This window comes from Cherax quadricarinatus, chromosome 6 (assembly GCF_038502225.1).
Source record: "Cherax quadricarinatus isolate ZL_2023a chromosome 6, ASM3850222v1, whole genome shotgun sequence".
Lineage (NCBI taxonomy): Eukaryota > Metazoa > Arthropoda > Malacostraca > Decapoda > Parastacidae > Cherax > Cherax quadricarinatus.
The window spans coordinates 16,625,490-16,650,381 of NC_091297.1; the positions used below are offsets into that span (position 1 = coordinate 16,625,490).

A 24,892-nucleotide genomic window follows, 5' to 3' on the forward strand; every position below is an offset into this window, starting at 1 on the left:
GAGCTCACTAAACATCGAGTCATATTGAGGCTTCAATATCTCACTCATTTGTTTGCTATCATCGGTGTAAGTCCAATATTGTTTAAGCAAGGTCCTAATATCTGATGCGGGTTTTGCATAAGAAAAACATGTTTTGAATTTATTTAAATTTTATTGACTGCTTTAAGTTTTTTTCTGTTTCCTGAATCCTGTAGGATTCATTTAACTTAAGTTCAATATTTTCTATTTGTCCAGCCAGTGCCTCCTTCCCTAGTCCAGACTGACTCTCTTGAGAAGCTCTGTGATTCGCCTTTGCCTGTAGAAACAGCGTCTCTCTTTCTAGTTTACATCTTCTCTTCTTTTTCTTTGGGGAAATGTGCCTTGAGTATACTTCAAGTGCCACAGAGCTGATCCTTTCTAGGTGCTGACTCAGATCCTTGTTGTTTAAGATTTCATGTTAAGAATTAATCTAAGTCTGCCCGAAATGCCTAGCCATGCTAGGTGTCCTAGTGGGCCCCTCTGTAATTAGTATTTTATAACATGTAAACCACACAATACCCAAAACCTGTAAACCCCACATTGTAACCCTTATAGAGAAGATATCTTCCCAACATGTTTTGCTAAGGACATTGTTAATTTGATCCCACTGGATGTTCTTGTTATTGAAGCTCAATTTGTTAAAGGCGCCCGTATAAACGAAATTCTTCTGATAAATTAGACACATGTGCAACTCTTGGGTATCTTTATTGAGGAAACGTTTCGCCACACAGTGGCTTCATCAGTCCATACAAAGGAGAATCTTGAAGAACAGGAGGAGAATGAGGTAATCAATGTGGAAGTAGGTCGTTCCCAACAGTTAGGCAAGCGAAGAATTCCCAGATATTAAGATCCCAAGAAGTTGCAGTGTCTGACAGGTTTGTAGACGAATGGTTCAGAGAACCATTTGTGGCGAAACGTTTCCTCAATAAAGATACCCAAGAGTTGCACATGTGTCTAATTTATCAACATGTCGGTTCTCTGAACCATTCATCTGAAATTCTTTTGCTGGTCAGGAGCCCAACTCACACAAGTCTGAACTTCGATTAGATTGTGATCCGAATTAATTGTCTTTGATACTGCGACTTTTCGTATGAGATTGTCAGTATTTATGAAAACATGATTTAGTGTATTTTCCGGTCTTGTTGGCTCCACTCTTTGTTGGCTTAATGTGAGTTTGTTACAGAGATTTAATAGCTCATGTGTGTGCGAATTTTCATTTGAGCTGCCTCCTGGGGTTATCTCCTCCTGGGGTTATCTCCTCCTGGGGTTATCTCCTCCTGGGGTTATCTCTTCCTGGGGTTATCTCCTCCTGGGGTTATCTCCTCCTGGGGTTATCTCTTCCTGGGGTTATCTCCTCCTGGGGTTATCTCCTCCTGGGGTTATCTCTTCCTGGGGTTATCTCCTCCTGGGGTTATCTCCTCCTGGGGTTATCTCTTCCTGGGGTTATCTCCTAATGGGGTTATCTCTTCCTGGGGTTATCTCCTCCTGGGGTTATCTCCTCCTGGGGTTATCTCCTCCTGGGGTTATCTCTTCCTGGGGTTATCTCCTCCTGGGGTTATCTCCTCCTGGGGTTATCTCTTCCTCGGGTTATCTCCTCCTGGGGTTATCTCCTCCTGGGGTTATCTCCTCCTGGGGTTATCTCCTCCTGGGGTTATCTCCTCCGGGGTTATCTCCTGGGGTTATCTCCTCCTGGGGTTATCTCCTCCTGGGGTTATCTCCTCCGGGGGTTATCTCCTGCTGGGGTTATCTCCTGCTGGGGTTATCTCCTCCTGGGGTTATCTCCTCCTGGGGTTATCTCCTCCGGGGGTTATCTCCTCCTGGGGTTATCTCCTCCTGGGGTTATCTCCTCCTGGGGTTATCTCCTCCTGGGGTTATCTCCTCCGGGGGTTATCTCCTCCTGGGGTTATCTCCTCCTGGAGTTACCTACTCCGGGGGTTATCTCCTCCTGGGGTTATCTCCTGCTGGGGTTATCTCCTGCTGGGGTTATCTCCTCGTGGGGCTATCTCCTCGTGGGGTTATCTCCTCCGGGGGTTATCTCCTCCTGGGGTTATCTCCTCCTGGGGTTATCTCCTCCTGGGGTTATCTCCTCCTGGGGTTATCTCCTCCGGGGGTTATCTCCTCCTGGGGTTATCTCCTCCTGGAGTTACCTACTCCGGGGGTTATCTCCTCCTGGGGTTATCTCCTCCGGGGGTTATCTCCTCCTGGGGTTATCTCCTCCTGGGGTTATCTCCTCCTGGGGTTATCTCCTCCGGGGGTTATATCCTTTGGGGGTTATCTCCTGCTGGGGTTATCTCCTGCTGGGGTTATCTCCTCCTGGGGTTATTTCCTCCGGGGGTTATCTCCTGCTGGGGTTATCTCCTCCTGGGGTTATGTCCTCCTGGGGTTATCTCCTGGGATTATCTCCTCCTGGGGTTATCTCCTCCTGGGGTTATCTCCTCTGGGGGTTATTTCCTCCTGGGGTTATCTCCTCCTGGGGTTATCTCCTCCTGGGGTTATCTCCTCCTGGGGTTATCTCCTCCTGGGGTTATCTCCTCCTGGGGTTATCTCCTCCTGGGGTTATCTCCTCCTGGGGTTATCTCCTCCTGGGGTTATCTCCTCCTGGGGTTATTCGCCATATTCTTCCATTTTAAATATCTTAAATTGAAATCCCCAGCAACAAGATGTTTGGGACTGACGTTGGAAGAATTCCAGACAGAAGGCAATTTTCAACAACTGTTCCTTGAATTGTTGGGAAGTTGCATCTGGTGGCTTGTATACAACCGCAGTGACAAAGTTAGTGGTAGATGAGGACGTGGGGGTGGTTGATGAGGACGTAGGGGTGGTTGATGAGGACGTAGGGGTGGTTGATGAGGACGTAGGGGTGGTTGATGAGGACGTAGGGGTGGTAGGTGAGGACATGGGGGTGGTTGATGAGGACGTAGGGGTGGTAGGTGAGGACATGGGGGAGGTTGATGAGGACGTAGGGGTGGTAGGTGAGTACTTGGGTGAGGTTGAGGAGGACGTTGGGGTGGTAGGTGAGGACGTGGGGGAGGTTGATGAGGACGTAGGGGTGGTAGGTGAGGACATGGGGGAGGTTGATGAGGACGTAGGGGTAGTAGGTGAGGACATGGGGGAGGTTGATGAGGACGTAGGGGTGGTAGGTGAGGACATGGGGGAGGTTGATGAGGACGTAGGGGCAGTAGGTGAGGACGTGGGGGAGGTTGATGAGGACGTAGGGGTGGTAGGTGAGGACATGGGGGAGGTTGATGAGGACGTAGGGGTAGTAGGTGAGGACGTGGGGGAGGTTGATGAGGACGTAGGGGTGGTAGGTGAGGACATGGGGGAGGTTGATGAGGACGTAGGGGTAGTAGGTGAGGACATGGGGGAGGTTGATGAGGACGTAGGGGTAGTAGGTGAGGACGTGGGGGAGGTTGATGAGGACGTAGGGGTGGTAGGTGAGGACATGGGGGAGGTTGATGAGGACGTAGGGGTGGTAGGTGAGGACTTGGGGGAGGTTGATGAGGACGTAGGGGTAGTAGGTGAGGACATGGGGGAGGTTGATGAGGACGTAGGGGTAGTAGGTGAGGACGTGGGGGAGGTTGATGAGGACGTAGGGGTAGTAGGTGAGGACGTGGGGGAGGTTGATGAGGACGTAGGGGTAGTAGGTGAGGACTTGGGGGAGGTTGATGAGGACGTAGGGGTAGTAGGTGAGGACATGGGGGAGGTTGATGAGGACGTAGGGGTAGTAGGTGAGGACATGGGGGAGGTTGATGAGGACGTAGGGGTAGTAGGTGAGGACGTGGGGGAGGTTGATGAGGACGTAGGGGTGGTAGGTGAGGACATGGGGGAGGTTGATGAGGAACGTAGGGGTAGTAGGTGAGGACATGGGGGAGGTTGATGAGGACGTAGGGGTAGTAGGTGAGGACGTGGGGGAGGTTGATGAGGACGTAGGGGTGGTAGGTGAGGACGTGGGGGAGGTTGATGAGGACGTAGGGGTAGTAGGTGAGGACATGGGGGAGGTTGATGAGGACGTAGGGGTAGTAGGTGAGGACGTGGGGGAGGTTGATGAGGACGTAGGGGTAGTAGGTGAGGACGTGGGGGAGGTTGATGAGGACGTAGGGGTAGTAGGTGAGGACATGGGGGAGGTTGATGAGGACGTAGGGGTAGTAGGTGAGGACGTGGGGGAGGTTGATGAGGCCGTCGGGGTGGTAGGTGAGGACCTGGGGGAGGTTGATGAGGACGTAGGGGTAGTAGGTGAGGACGTGGGGGAGGTTGATGAGGACGTAGGGGTAGTAGGTGAGGACATGGGGGAGGTTGATGAGGACGTAGGGGTAGTAGGTGAGGACATGGGGGAGGTTGATGAGGACGTAGGGGTAGTAGGTGAGGACATGGGGGAGGTTGATGAGGACGTAGGGGTAGTAGGTGAGGACGTGGGGGAGGTTGATGAGGACGTAGGGGTGGTAGGTGAGGACGTGGGGGAGGTTGATGAGGACGTAGGGGTAGTAGGTGAGGACATGGGGGAGGTTGATGAGGACGTAGGGGTAGTAGGTGAGGACATGGGGGAGGTTGATGAGGACGTAGGGGTAGTAGGTGAGGACGTGGGGGAGGTTGATGAGGACGTAGGGGTAGTAGGTGAGGACATGGGGGAGGTTGATGAGGATGTAGGGGTAGTAGGTGAGGACATGGGGGAGGTTGATGAGGACGTAGGGGTCGTAGGTGAGGACATGGGGGAGGTTGATGAGGAGGTAGGGGTAGTAGGTGAGGACATGGGGGAGGTTGATGAGGACGTAGGGGTAGTAGGTGAGGACGTGGGGGAGGTTGATGAGGACGTAGGGGTGGTAGGTGAGGACATGGGGGAGGTTGATGAGGACGTAGGGGTAGTAGGTGAGGACGTGGGGGTTGTAGATGAGCGCGTAGAGGTGGTAGGGGAGGTCGTATGGGTGGTAGGGGATGACGTGGAGGTGGTAGGGGAGGTCGTAGGGGTGGTAGGGGATGACGTGGGGGTGGTAGATGAGAGATAGCATGTAGGGGAGATAAGTGTACCGGAGGATGGATGTAACTAGACACAGTAATAAGGGTCGACAGATGGAGGGGTCGACATGTCAACTAAAGCTGTAACCATCAACAGACCTTCGACCTGTTGATGATCACAGCTTCACATAAAAATCTTATATTATGTGTTTCATTTTAATGTTATAGATGACGAAAGAGATAGATGATAGGGCGTATAATCCAGTACTGACCAGTTTATCAGGCGTATAATCCAGTACCGACCAGTTTATCAGGCGTATAATCCAGTACTGACCAGTTTATCAGGCGTATAATCCAGTACCGACCAGTTTATCAGGCGTATAATCCAGTACTGACCAGTTTATCAGGCGTATAATCCAGTACCGACCAGTTTATCAGGCGTATAATCCAGTACTGACCAGTTTATCAGGCGTATAATCCAGTACCGACCAGTTTATCAGGCGTATAATCCAGTACTGACCAGTTTATCAGGAGTATAATCCAGTACTGACCAGTTTATCAGGCGTATAATCCAGTACCGACCAGTTTATCAGGCGTATAATCCAGTACTGACCAGTTTATCAGGCGTATAATCCAGTACTGACCAGTTTATCAGGCGTATAATCCAGTACCGTCCAGTTTATCAGGCGTATAATCCAGTACTGACCAGTTTATCAGGCGTATAATCCAGTACCGACCAGTTTATCAGGCGTATAATCCAGTACCGACCAGTTTATCAGGCGTATAATCCAGTACTGACCAGTTTATCAGGCGTATAATCCAGTACCGACCAGTTTATCAGGCGTATAATCCAGTACTGACCAGTTTATCAGGAGTATAATTCAGTACTGACCAGTTTATCAGGCGTATAATCCAGTACCGTCCAGTTTATCAGGCGTATAATCCAGTACTGACCAGTTTATCAGGCGTATAATCCAGTACCGACCAGTTTATCAGGAGTATAATCCAGTACTGACCAGTTTATCAGGCGTATAATCCAGTACTGACCAGTTTATCAGGCGTATAATCCAGTACTGACCAGTTTATCAGGCGTATAATCCAGTACCGACCAGTTTATCAGGCGTATAATCCAGTACTGACCAGTTTATCAGGAGTATAATCCAGTACTGACCAGTTTATCAGGCGTATAATCCAGTACCGACCAGTTTATCAGGCGTATAATCCAGTACTGACCAGTTTATCAGGCGTATAATCCAGTACTGACCAGTTTATCAGGCGTATAATCCAGTACTGACCAGTTTATCAGGAGTATAATCCAGTACCGACCAGTTTATCAGGCGTATAATCCAGTACCGACCAGTTTATCAGGCGTATAATCCAGTACTGACCAGTTTATCAGGCGTATAATCCAGTACCGACCAGTTTATCAGGCGTATAATCCAGTACCGACCAGTTTATCAGGCGTATAATCCAGTACCGACCAGTTTATCAGGAGTATAATTCAGTACTGACCAGTTTATCAGGCGTATAATCCAGTACCGTCCAGTTTATCAGGCGTATAATCCAGTACTGACCAGTTTATCAGGCGTATAATCCAGTACCGACCAGTTTATCAGGAGTATAATCCAGTACTGACCAGTTTATCAGGCGTATAATCCAGTACTGACCAGTTTATCAGGCGTATAATCCAGTACCGACCAGTTTATCAGGCGTATAATCCAGTACCGACCAGTTTATCAGGCGTATAATCCAGTACTGACCAGTTTATCAGGAGTATAATCCAGTACCGACCAGTTTATCAGGCGTATAATCCAGTACTGACCAGTTTATCAGGAGTATAATCCAGTACTGACCAGTTTATCAGGCGTATAATTCAGTACTGACCAGTTTATCAGGCGTATAATCCAGTACTGACCAGTTTATCAGGCGTATAATCCAGTACTGACCAGTTTATCAGGCGTATAATTCAGTACTGACCAGTTTATCAGGCGTATAATCCAGTACTGACCAGTTTATCAGGCGTATAATTCAGTACTGACCAGTTTATCAGGCGTATAATTCAGTACTGACCAGTTTATCAGGCGTATAATCCAGTACTGACCAGTTTATCAGGCGTATAATCCAGTACTGACCAGTTTATCAGGCGTATAATCCAGTACTGACCAGTTTATCAGGCGTATAATCCAGTACTGACCAGTTTATCAGGCGTATAATCCAGTACTGACCAGTTTATCAGGCGTATAATCCAGTACTGACCTCGGCATAAAACATGAAGATATTGCAGAAAGATGTAAGAAAAGTTTCCAGTGGGCAGTGGAGAGCAACATGACGTTCAGTGTTGATAAGTTCCAGCTACTTAGGTATGGAAAGAATAAAGAACTCAAGAAGGACACTGTGTACAAAACCCAGAAGGGTCTTCAAATTGAACGAAAGGAATAACCTTTCTTTAAAGCAACAAAATGTCTCAATAGCTAGGAAAATAGCGTGTTAGATAATGAAAACTTTCAGAATAAGGGAAATAGTACCATTTATGATGCTATTCAAGTTGCTTGTGCTCTTTTGCTTAGAGTATTGCTAAGTGTTGACAGCTCCTTTTATTGGAGGAGCGATGTCAGAGCTGGAACACATGCAGAGATCATTTACTGCCCGCATAGTGCCAATAAAACATGAAATTACTGGGAATGACTCTACAGAGCAGAAGAGACAGAGAAAGAGCGAGAGGAAGAGATAGAGATACATGTTAATATATACGTGGAAGATACTTCAAGACCTGGTTCCAAATCTGTACACTACCATAGCAACATACAGGAGTGAGAGAAAAGAGGGAATTGTGCAATGAAAAAAAAACCATACCACGGGTGGGTTTAGAACCCGCGGTCAGAAAGTCTCAAAACTCCAGACCGTCGCGTTAGCCACTGGACCAGCTAGCCACAATAAGATTCATCCAACTAGGTATATTTTTACACCATAGGAAGGTTAGCACAGGCACCACTATGACCACAAATGCAAGTTTTTACAGACGAATCTCCAGCTAGCATGGCCACGCTAGCTGGAGATTCGTGGCTTTATCAATACAGATTCAAGAACATGAACAGAAGACAGAAAAACAATATACAAAATATGAGGTAATCAATCCCTCAGTCTTGGAGTTAGTGTGAAGAGCACCGTAGTCGTGGAGATTCTGGAGCACAGGCAAGAAGGCTGGTGCTTATATAGTGTACTGGCGTCAGGTGGAAAGGGACGGGTAGTAGACGAGGACATAGTCACTTGTAGGTGGGATTCCCCAGTGTAAGTAGGTCATACTCAAGGGATGGGTTAGTGGTGGTGGTGGTAGTAGTAGACTGAGGGATTGATAACCTCATATTTTGTATATAGTTTTTTCTGTCTTCTATTCATGTCCTTGAATTTGTGTTGGTAAAGCAACTGGATGGCGAAACGTCTACAATAAAGATACCCAGATGTTGCACATGTGTTTAAATTTTCAACTAGGCAAGTGCCAGGCAAACCTGACCTAGGGCCAGGATGCGGGAGTAGACAGTGAGAAGTTGTAGACGGTGAGAAGTTGTAGACGGTGAAGGAAGTTGTAGACGGTGAGAAGTTGTAGACGGTGAGAAAAGAAATGTAAGGGTACGATTGTAATGACCAGAGTAGCAGTATGATGGAAGTGGTGATGGTTGTATTAACACTATGTGAGTGCACTTACCCACCTAATTGTACTCACCTAATTGCGGTTGCAGGGGTCGAGACTCAGGTCCTGGCCCCGCCTCCTCACTGATCGCTACTAGGCCCTCTCCCTCTCTGCTTCCTGAGCTTTGTCATACATCGTCTTAAAGCTATGTATGGTACCTGCCTCCACTACATTACTTGCTAGGCTATTCCACTTCCTGACGACTCTATGACTGAAGAAATACTTCCTAACATCCCTGTGACTCGTCTGAGTCTTCAACTTCCCATTGTGACCCCTTGTTTCTGTGTCCCATCTCTGGAACATCCTGTCTCTGTCCACCTTGTCTATTCCACACAGTATTTTGTATGTTATCATGTCTCCCCTGACCCTTCTGTCCCCCATTGTCGTCAGTCCGATTTCCCTCAAACTTTCTTCGTAGGACATTCCCCTGAGCTCCGGAACTAGCCGTGTTGCAAACCTTTTTACTTTCTCTAATTTCTTGACGTGCTTGACCAGGTGCGGATTATAAACTGGTGCTGCATACTCCAGTATGGGCCTGACGTACACAGTGTACAGTGTCTTGAACGATTCCTTACTAAGGTATCGGAACGCTATTCTCAGGTTTGCCAGGCGCCCATATGCTGCAGCAGTTATCTGGTTGATGTGTGCCTCGGGAGACGTGCTCGGTGTTATGGTCACCCCAAGATCATTCTCCTTAAGTGAGGTTTGCAGCCTTTGTCCACCTAGCCTATACTCTGTCTGCGGTCTTCTTTGCCCTTCCCCAATCTTCATGACTGCATTTGGCAGGGTTGAATTCGAGAAGCCAGTTGCTGGGCCACGTGTCCAGCCTATCCAGGTCTCTTTGTAGTCCTGCCTGATCCTCATCCGATTTAATCATTTCACTAGCTTCACATCATCTGCGAACAGGGACGCTTCAGAGTCTTTCAGTTCCACCCTGCCATTCACATATATCAAAAATAGCACTGGTCCTAGGACTGACCCCTGTGGGACCGCGCTCGTCACAGGCGCCCACTGTGATACCTCATCACGTACCATGACCCGTTGTTGCCTCCCTGTCAGGTATTCTCTGATCCATTGCAGTGCCCTTCCTGTTATACGTGCCTGATCCTCCAGCTTCTGCACTAATCTCCTGTGAGGAACTGTGTCGAAGGCCTTCCTGCAGTCCAGGAAAATGCAATCAACCCACCCCTCTCTCTAGTTTCTTACTCCTGTTACCTTGTCATAAAACTCCAGAAGGTTTGTGACACAGGATTTGCCATTCATTAATCCGTGCTGGATGGCGTTTATACTCTTGTTCTGTTCCAGGTGCTCCACCACTCTCCTCCTGATAATCTTCTCCATGACTTTGCATACTATACACGTCAGTGACACTGGTCTGTAGTTTAGTGTCTCGTTTCTTCCTTTTTTAAAAATGGGGACTACATTTGCCGTCTTCCATACCTCAGGTAGTTGCCCAGTTTCAAGGGATGTGTTGAAGTCTGTGGTTAGTGGCACGCACAGCGGCCCTGCTCCTTCTGTAAGGACTCACAGGGAGATGTTGTCCGGACCCGTCGCCTTTGAGGCGAGGTGTTGATGGTTGTATTAACACTGTGTGAGTGTATGATGGAAGTGATGATGGTTGTATTAATACCGTCTAAGCGTAGAATGATGAACTTTTCATTGGTATAAGTCGGACCGAAACGTCGTTGTAAGCTCCTGTGTCCCATGTGCGGGTTATTTGTGTATTCTTCCAGTCACGGTATTGTGCCTTTTTGTTATTGATGATGGACAGGGTTATACTAAACCCTGCCAGGTTGCATGGCAGGGGGTTACCTGGAGGTTATTCCGGGGATCAACGCCCCCGCGGCCCGGTCCATGACCAGGCCTCCCGATGGATCAGGGCCTGATCAACTAGGCTGTTACTGCTGGCCGCACGCACGGGTGGGGTGGAGAAAAATATTAACTCATGTGTGGTACTAGGAGGAAATAGAATGGTTGTACTAGTGTGTATAACAGCATATGAGAGGGATGCTGGATTCATCTCTGTATCATTCCACGATACAGCATCTGTGTGGCTACATGATGTAGGGTGATGGTAGGGGATGTTATCACAATTGTGATGGGTGACGAGAAACATTTACAGTCCTCTCCCACACACCAGACGAGAACAGAATACAGAAGCATTACTGTACACTGTATCTCACCCTCAGCTGTGGTAATACCATTTGCGTCAGATTATATTCTCCTCAGACTGTGCGATATGAGAGGACACTCCGAGGTATTAGACACAAGGGCATCCTTATCTGAGGACGTTTCGCCAATCTGTCGACGTTTTCAGGTGTCCTAACTCTGAGTTCAGGATATGTAGCCGAACCTGGCTAGTTTACAACCATCGTTGTATGGCAACAGCGAGAGGGACAATAAACACCAGTGTTTTCAAATTCAAATTCAAAGTTTATTCTCTATAAAGATTACAATGTTGAATTTACAGAATTTGGTTGTTGTGTGGTTTACATGTAGTTAAATAATGATTACAGAGTGTACCACTAGAACGCCTAGCATGGCTAGGCATTTCGGGCAGACTTAGTTTAATTCTTTATTTTAAAATATTACAAATTATGAGGTAAGTTGGTATTATGGCTAAGTGACTAAATACTAGTTTGTGAGTTTAGCAATGTGAATGCTTTTGTTTTGGCACAGTACATAGTTTCAGTATTGGAGTATCATAGGATTCATTATTTTAGGATTGAGATTAATATTTCTGGGTGAGTGAGTGTAAGTGTGAACCACCAGGTGGTATTCGTGTAGTTAGTTGACGGGGTGTATCAGGGAGATAAGATGTTTTCTAATGGTAGTTTTGAAGGTGATGAACGTGTCTGCAGTTCTAGAGTTCTCAGGTAGGGTGTTCCAGATTTTAGGGCCTTTGACATACATTGAATTTTTGTAAAGGTTTAGTCGGACACGGGGAATGTCGTAGAGATGTTTGTGTCTGGTGTTATGCCTGTGGGTTCTGTCACAACTATCAAGAAAGCGTTTTAGGTCAAGGTTGATATTGGAGTTTAAGGTCCTGTAGATGTAGATTGCACAGTAGTAAGTGTGGATGTACTGAACAGGGAGTAAGTTTAGATCTATGAAGAGTGGGGGGGTGTGTTGCCAGGGATGGGATTTAGTGATTATTCTTACTGCAGCTTTTTGTTGGGTTATTATTGGCTTTAGGTGTGTTGCTGCAGTTGATCCCCAAGCACAAATAGCATAGGTGAGGTATGGATAAATAAGTGAGTGGTATAGTGTGAGAAGGGCATTTTGCGGCACGTAGTATCGTATCTTGGAGAGGATCCCAACCGTTTTGGATACTTTTTTGGTTATGTGTTGGATATGGGTGCTGAAATTCAGGTTGTTGTCAAGGTATAGGCCTAGGAATTTGCCCTCATTATGTCTGGTAATTAGAGTGTTGTCGATCTTAATGTTAATTTGTGCATCTCCTGCTCTGCTACCAAACATAATATAGTAGGTTTTATCAGTGTTAAGCGTAAGTTTATTGGCTGTCATCCAAGTCGATATTTTGATCAGCTCCTCGTTAACAATGGTGTTGAGGGTGGCAAGATTAGGGTAAGAGATGACATAAGTCGTGTCACTGCGTATAGACTCTTCTTGTTCTTCAAGAGAAGTGTTATCTTGCAGAACACATCAGCTGGAACCAATCATAATACATGTGTTTCAGGAGGGTAATGGGTTATGGACCGGCTCTGAGACCCTGGTCAGCTGAGAGGGCTGCTTGTTAGCCAGCTACAAACTAGTGCCAACTACCGGCAGACATTAAGTGTGGCACCACAGCCAGAGAATTTGGCCCTCGCTCTCGCCAGTGCCAAGGCTAGCCCTCCTCCCTCCCCTGACATGCCCCCCCTTCAACCCAACATTCCCCACCCTCCACCCACCCGGCGGGAGATCCTGTCCCTCTTATTTATCTTTCTCTCTCCGTCTCTGTCTCTCTCTCTCTCTCTGTCTGTCTGTCTCTCTCTCTCTCTCTCTCTCTCTCTCTCTCTCTCTCTCTCTCTCTCTCTCTCTCTCTCTCTCTCTCTCTCTCTCTCTTTCTCTCTCTCTCTCAATCTCACCTGTAACAACTGTGAATCACATTATAATAACAGTGAAGCACACCTGTAACACCTGCGATGATCCCCACTTGTGATGAACCATACTCGTAACACCTGTGACGAACCACACTAGTAAAACCTGTGATGAAGTAGACCTTAGCACCTATGGTGACACACACCTATAACACCAATGAACCACACCTGTAACATCTGTGGTGAAATACGTGTGATGAACCACACCTGTCACATCCGGGGTGAACCACACCTGTAACATCCGTGGTGAACCACACCTATGACACCTGTACTCGCCCCCATCTTATTCCTCATCCTCATATCAGACATAGACAGAGATATACATCACAGCACCGTATCATCCTTTGCGGATGATACTAGGATCTGCATGAGGCTGTCATCTGCTGAGGACGCGGTTAACCTCCAAGAAGATATAAACAAAGTTTTCCAGTGGGCAACGGTAAACAATATGATGTTCAATGAGGACAAATTCCAACTACTCCATTATGGAAAACTGGAGGAGATAATAACTAGAACAGAGTATACTAAAGACTCTGGCCATACAATAGAGCGGAAAAATAATGTAAGGGATCTGGGAGTAGTAATGTCTGAGGATATCACTTTCAAGGATCACAACAGTGCCACGATCGCACGTGCAAAGAAAATGATAGGATGGATAATGAGAACTTTCAAAACGAGAGATGCCAAGCCAATGATGATCCTCTTCAAATCACTTGTTCTCTCTAGGCTGGAATACTGCTGTACATTAACATCTCCACTCAAAGCAGGTGAAATCGCAGATCTAGAGAGTGTACAGAGATCCTTTACTGCACATATAAGTTCTGTCAAGCACCTTAACTACTGGGAACGCTTGGAAGCACTTGACTTGTACTCGTTGGAACGCAGGAGAGAGAGATATATCATAATCTACACTTGGAAAACCCTGGAAGGAATGGTCCCAAATCTGCACACAGAAATCACTCCCTACGAAAGTAAAAGACTGGTCAGACGATGCAAAATACCCCCAATTAAAAGTAGGGGCGCCATTGGTACACTAAGAGAAAACACCATAAGTGTCCGGGGCCCAAGACTGTTCAACAGCCTCCCACCAAAAATAAAGGGAATTACCAATAAACCCCTGGCTGCCTTTAAGAGGGAGCTGGACAGATACCTAAAGTCAGCGCCGGATCAGCCGGGCTGTAGTTCGTAGGCTGGACTACGTGCGGCCAGCAGTGACAGTCTGGTTGATCAGGCCCTGACCCACCGGGAGGCCTGGTCGTGGACTGGACCGCGGGGGCGTTGATCTCCGGAATAACCTCCAGGTAGACTCCAGGCAACACCTGTGATAAACCATACCTGTAACACCTGTGATGAACCACACCTGTAACACCTGTGATAAACCACACCTGTAACACCTGCGATAAGCCACACCTTTAACACCTGTGATAAACCACACTTGTAACACCTGTGATAAACCACACCTATAACACCTGTGATAAATCACACCTGTAACACCTGTGATGAACCACACCTGTAACACCTATGATAAACCACACCTGTAACACCTGTGGTGAACCACACCTGTGATAAAAATACCTGTAACACCTGGGCACTAGGACACTGGACAGAGACCAAGACACTGGACACAGACAGGGACACTGGACACAGATCAGGACACTGGACACAGACAGGGACACTGGACATAGATCAAGGCACTGGACACAGACAGGGACACTGGACACAGATCAAGACACTGGACACAGACAGGGACACTGGACACAGACAGGGACACGACACAGATCAAGACACTGGACACAGACCAAGACACTGGGCACAGACAGGGACACTGGACACAGACAATGACATTGAACACAGACAGGAACACTGGACACAGACAGGGACACTGGACACAGACAAGACACTGGACACAGACAGGGATACTGGACACAGACAGGGATACTGGACACAGACAAGACACTGGACACAGGCCAAGACACTGAACACAGACAGGGATACTGGACACAGACAGGGATACTGGACACAGACAAGACACTGGACACAGACAGGGACACTGGACACAGACAGGGACACTGGACACAGACAGGGACACTGGACACAGACAGGGACACTGGACACAGACAGGGACACTGGACACAGACAGGGACACTGGACACAGACAGGGACACTGGACACAGACAGGGACACTGGACACAGACAGGGACACTGGACATAGATCAGGGCACTGGACACAGACAGGGACACTGGACACAGATCAAGACACTGGACACAGACAGGGACACTGGACACAGACAGGGACACGACACAGATCAAGACACTGGACACAGACCAAGACACTGGGCACAGACAGGGACACTGGACACAGACAATGACATTGAACACAGACAGGAACACTGGACACAGACAGGGACACTGGACACAGACAAGACACTGGACACAGACAGGGATACTGGACACAGACAGGGATACTGGACACAGACAAGACACTGGACACAGGCCAAGACACTGAACACAGACAGGGATACTGGACACAGACAGGGATACTGGACACAGACAAGACACTGACACAGACACAGACACACAGGGACACTGGACACAGACAGGGACACTGGACACAGACAGGGACACTGGACACAGACAGGGACACTGGACACAGACAGGGACACTGGACACAGACAGGGACACTGGACACAGACAGGGACACTGGACACAGACAGGGACACTGGACACAGACTAGGACACTTGATACACTCTTTTCTTAATACCAGTTTATCAAAGACAAAATAAAACACTTTGCATGGTAAGTGTAGTGGGTTTGAAGCCTATCCAATACACCGTGATGGTGGAGGTAGGGACATGTCACTTATACATGGCCAGTGTACGTGCACCCAAGTTATACACCTGTCGGTGCACATAACCTTGACGGGAGGGGGGGGGGGAGTGGTGGACGGAAGGCTTCAAGCCTGTCTTCTATACGAGGGTTTCAAGCCTGTCTACTACACCTGTTCACCACCACTCAAGAATTCTCTCATCACTAAAGGGAGGATGAAAGCTAGCTCTCAGTGTACACACTGTGACACATACAGCTCTCAGTGTACACACTGTGACACATACACCTCTCAGTGTACACACTGTGACACATACAGCTCTCAGTGTACACACTGTGACACATACAGCTCTCAGTGTACACACTGTGACACATACACCTCTCAGTGTACACACTGTGACACATACAGCTCTCAGTGTACACACTGTGACACATACACCTCTCAGTGTACACACTGTGACACATACACCTCTCAGTGTACACACTGTGACACATACTCCGCTCAGTGTACACACTGTGACACATACACCTCTCAGTGTACACACTGTGACACATACACCTCTCAGTGTACACACTGTGACACATACACCTCTCAGTGTACACACTGTGACACATACACCTCTCAGTGTACACACTGTGACACATACACCTCTCAGTGTACACACTGTGACACATACACCTCTCAGTGTACACACTGTGACACATACACCTCTCAGTGTACACACTGTGACACATACACCTCTCAGTGTACACACTGTGACACATACACCTCTCAGTGTACACACTGTGACACATACACCTCTCAGTGTACACACTATGACACATACACCTCTCAGTGTACACACTGTGACACATACACCTCTCAGTGTACACACTGTGACACATACACCTCTCAGTGTACACACTGTGACACATACACCTCTCAGTGTACACACTATGACACATACACCTCTCAGTGTACACACTATGACACATACACCTCTCAGTGTACACACTATGACACATACACCTCTCAGTGTACACACTATGACACATACACCTCTCAGTGTACACACTATGACACATACACCTCTCAGTGTACACACTATGACACATACACCTCTCAGTGTATACAATATGACACATACACCTCTCAGTGTACACACTGTGACACATACACCTCTCAGTGTATACACTGTGACACATACACATCTCAGTGTACACACTGTGACACATACACCTCTCAGTGTACACACTGTGACACATACACCTCTCAGTGTACACACTGTGACACATACACCTCTCAGTGTACACACTGTGACACATACACCTCTCAGTGTACACACTGTGACACATACTCCTCTCAGTGTACACACTGTGACACATACACCTCTCAGTGTATACACTGTGACACATACACCTCTCAGTGTACACACTGTGACACATACACCTCTCAGTGTACACACTGTGACACATACACCTCTCAGTGTATACACTGTGACACATACACCTCTCAATGTACACACTGTGACACATACACCTCTCAGTGTACACACTGTGACACATACACCTCTCAGTGTACACACTGTGACACATACAGCTCTCAGTGTACACACTGTGACACATACACCTCTCAATGTACACACTGTGACACATACACCTCTCAGTGTACACACTGTGACACATACACCTCTCAGTGTACACACTGTGACACATACACCTCTCAGTGTACACACTGTGACACATACACCTCTCAGTGTACACACTGTGACACATACAGCTCTCAGTGTACACACTGTGACACATACACCTCTCAGTGTACACACTGTGACACATACAGCTCTCAGTGTACACACTGTGACACATACACCTCTCAGTGTACACACTGTGACACATACAGCTCTCAGTGTACACACTGTGACACATACACCTCTCAGTGTACACACTGTGACACATACAGCTCTCAGTGTACACACTGTGACACATACACCTCTCAGTGTACACACTGTGACACATACAGCTCTCAGTGTACACACTGTGACACATACACCTCTCAGTGTACACACTGTGACACATACAGCTCTCAGTGTACACACTGTGACACATACAGCTCTCAGTGTACACACTGTGACACATACACCTCTCAGTGTACACACTGTGACACATACAGCTCTCAGTGTACACACTGTGACACATACACCTCTCAGTGTACACACTGTGACACATACAGCTCTCAGTGTACACACTGTGACACATACAGCTCTCAGTGTACACACTGTGACACATACAGCTCTCAGTGTACACACTGTGACACATACAGCTCTCAGTGTACACACTGTGACACATACACCTCTCAGTGTACACACTGTGACACATACACCTCTCAGTGTACACACTGTGACACATACACCTCTCAATGTACACACTGTGACACATACACCTCTCAGTGTATACATGGTGCGTGTGACCAAGTATGTAGGCCTACAAGTGTTGTCTACCCAACCAGGCTGAATTATACAGCTGTATCTTTCACGTCGTCTTCATTATTACACTGCAGAGTTGATTGTATTGTAGTCATTATTGTATTGTAGGGTTTCTGTATTGTGGGATTCACTGTATTGTAGACTTTATTGTATTGTAAGATTCACTGTATTGTAGGGATTACTTTATTGTAAGATTCACTGCATTGTAGGGTTCACTGTATTGTAGGGTTCATTGTATTGTAGGAGTCATTGTATTATATGAGTCACTGTATTGTAGGAGTCACTGTATTGTAGGAGTCACTGTATTATAGGGGTCACTGTATTGTTGGAGTCACTGTATTGTATGAGTCACTGTATTGTAGGATTCACTGTATTGTAGGAGTCACTGTATTGCTGGAGTCACTGTATTGTAGGAGTCACTATATTGTTGGAGTCACTGTATTGTAGGGTTCATTGTATTGTAGGAATCACTGTATTGTAGGATTCACTGTATTGTAGGAGTCACGGTATCGTAGGATTTACTGTATTGTAGGAGTCACTGTACTGTACGAGTCACTGTATTGTAGGATTCACTGTAATGTAGGATTCACTGTACTGTAGGAGTCACTGTATTATAAATCGAATCGAATCGAGGACGACGAGAGCTGTCGTAAGATGGGAAGGAAGAAGGATAAGGAAGGATGGAAATAACTGGAAAAGGATGGGGAGGAGGGGAAGAGGAGGAATCAAGGCAAGTGGCCCAACCACTTTGGGACATGTGGTACAAAAGTACTGGAGACGTAGATAGAGAGGCTTGACTGATGTCATTGCTTGGCTCACTAGGAGAGGATGGCGAAGGCAGCGGTAGGAGCTGGGAGTGTCAGAAGGCAGCAAGCAGGATGAGTTGGTTATGGTCTTAAACCGTTTATCAGTGCGGTATATTGTTTTCGAGAGAGTTGTATCACACTTACGGGAGAGCTGTAGTAGTATTCGTTGGTTTGGAGTTGGTGGAGTATCTGGTCGTAGGTAGGGAATGGTCTTTCTTCGCTTTGGTACGATACAGTGTTGTCTTGGAGATGTTGGATGAGTTCTAGGCGAGTCATGCTTGCAGGGTACAGCCTCGTGGTGTAGAATATGAGTCCTTTGTGTTTAACCCATGGTGTTCCAGGTAATCGACGTGAGGTAAGTAGAGAAGGCGGTGGTGGAGTAGAGGAAGGTGGTGTTGCTTCGTTTTCAACTTCAGTAGACGAATTAGAAGATGTTTCTGGTGGTAAGGCTTCTGATTGGTTGGATTCAGTGAGAGGTGGTGGCGGTGGAGGCTTCTCATTGGTCGTTGTTGGACTGACGTCACTAGTTGGTGGTGTACCTGGAGTTTACCTGGAGAGAGTTCCGGGGGTCAACGCCCCCGCGGCCCGGTCTGAGACCAGGCCTCCTGGTGGATCAGAGCCTGATCAACCAGGCTGTTGCTGCTGGCTGCACGCAAACCAACATACGAGCCACAGCCCGGCTGATCCGGAACTGACTTTAGGTGCTTGTCCAGTGCCAGCTTGAAGACTGCCAGGGGTCTGTTGGTAATCCCCCTTATGTGTGCTGGGAGGCAGTTGAACAGTCTCGGGCCCCTGACACTTATTGTATGGTCTCTTAACGTGCTAGTGACACCCCTGCTTTTCATTGGGGGGATGGTGCATAGTCTGCCAAGTCTTTTGCTCTCGTAGTGGGTGATTTTCGTGTGCAAGTTCGGTACTAGTCCCTCTAGGATTTTCCAGGTGTATATAATCATGTATCTCTCCCTCCTGCGTTCCAGGGAATACAGGTTTAGGAACCTCAAGCGCTCCCAATAATTGAGGTGTTTTATCTCCGTTATGCGTGCCGTGAAAGTTCTCTGTACATTTTCTAGGTCGGCAATTTCACCTGCCTTGAAAGGTGCTGTTAGTGTGCAGCAATATTCCAGCCTAGATAGAACAAGTGACCTGAAGAGTGTCATCATGGGCTTGGCCTCCCTAGTTTTGAAGGTTCTCATTATCCATCCTGTCATTTTTCTAGCAGATGCGATTGATACAGTGTTATGGTCCTTGAAGGTGAGATCCTCCGACATGATCACTCCCAGGTCTTTGACGTTGGTGTTTCGCTCTATTTTGTGGCCAGAATTTGTTTTGTACTCTGATGAAGATTTAATTTCCTCATGTTTACCATATCTGAGTAATTGAAATTTCTCATCGTTGAACTTCATATTGTTTTCTGCAGCCCACTGAAAGATTTGGTTGATGTCTGCCTGGAGCTTTGCAGTGTCTGCAATGGAAGACACTGTCATGCAGATTCGGGTGTCATCTGCAAAGGAAGACACGGTGCTGTGGCTGACATCCTTGTCTATGTCGGATATAAGGATGAGGAACAAGATGGGAGCGAGTACTGTGCCTTGTGGAACAGAGCTTTTCACCGTAGCTGCCTCGGACTTTACTCTGTTGACGACTACTCTCTGTGTTCTGTTAGTGAGGAAATTATAGATCCATCGACCGACTTTTCCTGTTATTCCTTTAGCACGCATTTTGTGCGCTATTACGCCATGGTCACACTTGTCGAAGGCTTTTGCAAAGTCTGTATATATTACATCTGCATTCTTTTTGTCTTCTAGTGCATTTAGGACCTTGTCGTAGTGGTCCAATAGTTGAGACAGACAGGAGCGACCTGTTCTAAACCCATGTTGCCCTGGGTTGTGTAACTGATGGGTTTCTAGATGGGTGGTGATCTTGCTTCTTAGGACCCTTTCAAAGATTTTTATGATATGGGATGTTAGTGCTATTGGTCTGTAGTTCTTTGCTGTTGCTTTACTGCCCCCTTTGTGGAGTGGGGCTATGTCTGTTGTTTTTAGTAACTGTGGGACGACCCCCGTGTCCATGCTCCCTCTCCATAGGATGGAAAAGGCTCGTGATAGGGGCTTCTTGCAGTTCTTGATGAACACAGAGTTCCATGAGTCTGGCCCTGGGGCAGAGTGCATGGGCATGTCATTTATCGCCTGTTCGAAGTCATTTGGCGTCAGGATAACATCGGATAGGCTTGTGTTAATCAAATTTTGTGGCTCTCTCATAAAAAATTCATTTTGATCTTCGACTCTCAGTCTGGTTAGCGGCTTGCTAAAAACTGAGTCATATTGGTGTTGATGGAACTTCTGCAGAAGAGTTGGCGATTAAGTTTTTTGGTGAATTTGAGAATTTCTTCAGAAGGTGGAGATGCTGTATTATAGGAGTCACTGTATTGTAGGAATCACTGTATTGTAGGAGTCACTGTATTGTAGGAGTCACTGTATTTTAGGATTCACTGTAATATAGGAATTACTGTATTGTAGGAGTCACTGAATTGTAGGAGTCGCTGTATTGTAGAAGTCACTGTATTATAAGAGTCACTGTATTGTAGGAGTCACTGTATTGTAGGAGTCACTGTATTGTAGGAGTCACGGTATTGTAGGAGCCTCTGTATTGTAGGAGTTACTGTATTGTACGAGTCACCGTATTGTTGGAGTCACTGTATTGTAGGGTTCATTGTATTGTAGGAATCACTGTATTGTAGGATTCACTGTATTGTAGGAGTCTCTGTATTGTAGGAGTCACGGTATTGTAGGAGTCACTGCATTGTAGGAGTCACTGTATTGTAGGAGTCACCGTATTGTTGGAGTCACTGTATTGTAGGAGTCACTGTATTGCTGGAGTCACTGTATTGCTGGAGTCACTGTATTGTAGGAGTCACTGTATTGCTGGAGTCACTGTATTGTAGGAGTCACGGTATTGTAGAAGTCACTGTATTGCTGGAGTCACTGTATTGTAGGGTTCATTGTTTTGTAGGAATCACTGTATTGTAGGAGTCACCGTATTGTTGGAGTCACTGTATTGTAGGAGTCACCGTATTGTTGGAGTCACTGTATTGTAGGAGTCACTGTATTGCTGGAGTCACGGTATTGTAGGAGTCACTGAATTGCTGGAATCACTGTATTGTAGGAGTCACTGTATTGCTGGAGTCACTGTATTATAAGAGTCACTCTATTATAGGAGTCACTGTATTGTAGGAGTCACCGTATTGCTGGAGTCACCGTATTGCTGGAGTCACTGTATTGTAGAAGTCACTGTATTGCTGGAGTCACTGTATTGTAGGAGTCACGGTATTGTAGGAGTCACGGTATTGTAGGAGTCACTGTATTGTAGGAGTCACGGTATTGTAGAAGTCACTGTATTGCTGGAGTCACTGTATTGTAGGGTTCATTGTTTTGTAGGAATCACTGTATTGTAGGATTCACTGTATTGTACGAATCACTGTATTGTGGGAATCACTCTATTGTAGGAGTCACTGTATTGCAGGAGCCACTGTATTGTAGGAGTAACTGTATTATAAGAGTCACTGTACTGTAGGAGTCACTGTATTGTAGGAGTCACTGTATTATAGGAGTCACTGTATTGTAGGAGTCACTGTATTATAAGTCACTGTACTGTAGGAGTCACTGTATTGTAGGAGTCACTGTATTATAAGTCACTGTACTGTAGGAGTCACGGTATTATAGGAGTCACTGTATTTTAGGAGTCACTGTATTGTAGGAGTCACTGTATTGTTGGAGTCACTGTATTTTAGGAGTCACTGTATTGTAGGACTCACTGTATTGTAGGCGTCACTGTATTGTAGGAGTCACTGTATTGTAGGAGTCACTGTATTGCTGTATTGTAGGAGTCACTGTATTATAAGAGTCACTGTATTGTAAGAGTCACTGTATTGCAGGAGTCACTGTATTGTAGGAGTCACTGTATTGTAGGAGTCACCGTATTGTAGGAGTCACTGTATTGTAGGAGTCACTGTGTTGTAGGAGCCACTATTGTAGGAGTCACTGTATTGTAGGAGTCACCGTATTGTTGGAGTCACTGTATTGTAGAAGTCACTGTATTGCTGGAGTCACTGTATTTTAGGGTTCATTGTATTGTAGGAATCACTGCATTGTAGGATTCACTGTATTGTAGGAGTCACTGTATTGTAGGATTCACTGTATTGTAGGAGTCACTGTATTGTAAGAGTCACTGTATTGTAGGATTCACTGAAATGTAGGAGTCACTGTATTGTTGGAGTCACTGTATTGTAGGAGTCACTGTATTGTAAAAGTCACTGTATTATAAGAATCACTGTATTGTAGGATTCACTGTAATGTAGGAGTCACTGTATTGTAGGAGTCACTGTATTGTAGGAGTCACTGTATTATAGGAGTCATTGTATTGTAGGAGTCACTGTATTGTAGGAGTCACTGTATTGTAGGAGTCACTGTATTGTAGGAGTCACTGTATTGTAGGAGTCACTGTATTGTAGGAGTCACTGTATTATAAGTCACTGTACTGTAGGAGTCACTGTATTGTAGGGTTCACTGTTTTATAGGGTTCATTATTTTGCAGTTTTCACTGTATTTTAGAGGGTCACTGTATGTTAGGAGGATAATATTTTGGCTTCATCACTGTATTTCAAAGATCACTGTGTTGCAGTGATCACTGAAGTTCAGTGATCATGAACTTCGTCGAAGGATCACTGTGTTGCAGTGATCACTGAAGTTCAGTGATCATGAACTTCGTCGAAGGATCACTGTGTTGCAGTGATCACTGTAGTTTAGCTATAGATATTGGTGGATCACTGTTATTATTGTTGTTATTAATTCCTGTGTACTGATCACTGTATTGTAATCACTGACTTGTTATCATTACTGTGTTATAACCTTGGGGTTTTTTTTCCGGGGTGATGGTGTGTATTATATAATTAATCTTAGTTATTCTTACAGGGATCCAGCTGGCAGGGGTGCGCTACCCTGCCATGCTTCCCAGCCAATACGGGTAAGTACCCCTGCATCTGTTATTCTATCCTCTATAATATTGCCTGTGCGGTGTGACTCTCTCGGGATCACACCTGTCAACACGCTGCTCGTCAGGATGTAAACACAGTGCTCATCACCTCTCAAGTCGTGATGGTTTTCTTCGCTTTATCCAACGACTCCCTGTTGGTCCAACAGGGAGTCGTCATAGTTACCCGCTGTTAGCAAAGGTAAGCTTTGTGCAAAATTTTTAGAGGGCATTAAGTTGACTTAACGCGTCAGGTGAGCGTCAGCAAGTGTCAGAGATGACTAGGTAACCCAACTTGACTCCAAGAACCTGCCAACTTCCTGGGCTGCCATACATTCACCCACAACTTATTTCCAATTCGTATGTGAGTAGTAGAGCAACGGGACAAGCTGGACTCTGTCACAGATGTGCTTCATGATGCTACACGTCGCACCTGCATACTTTAACACGCCTAAAACAGAAAAAATAATTTTGTTTACCTGGAGTTTACCTGGAGAGGGTTTCGGGGGTCAACGCTCCCGCGGCTCGGTATGAGACTAGATCTTGTGGTGGATCAGGGTCTGATCAACCAGGCTGTTACTGCTGACCGCAGGTAAACTGACGTACGAACCACAGCCCGGTTGGTCAGGTACTGACTTTAGGTGCCTGTCCAGTGCCTTCTTGAAGACATCCAGGGGTCTATTAGTAATCCCCATTATGTATGCTGGGAGGTAATTGAACAGTCTAGGGCCCCGAACACTTATTGTGTTGTCTCAGTGTACTCATGGCGCCCGTTTTTCATTGGGGGAATGTTGCATCTCCTGCCGAGTCTTTTCTTTTATAGGGAGTGATTTTCATGAGCAAGTTTGGTACTAATTACTCTATGATTTTCCAGGTGTATATTATCATGTATCTTTCTCGCCTGCATTCCAGGGAATACAACTCAAGGGCCTTCAACCGTTCCCAGTAATTTAGGTGCCTTATAGTACTTATGTGTGCCGTGAGAGTTCTTTGTACACTCTCCAGGTCAGCAATTT

General features: G+C 46.4%; 1 protein-coding gene across 1 annotated transcript in view; it reads left to right on the forward strand.

Annotated features, from left to right (window-relative positions):
- LOC138855527 (RNA-binding protein 38-like) overlaps positions 1-24,892 on the forward strand; it is a 547,208-nt gene that overhangs the window by 410,980 nt on the left and 111,336 nt on the right. The window contains exon 3 of the mRNA XM_070105312.1: positions 23,819-23,870. Within this exon, the coding sequence (XP_069961413.1) occupies positions 23,819-23,870 (52 nt within the window). The remainder of the gene's footprint in view (positions 1-23,818; positions 23,871-24,892) is intronic.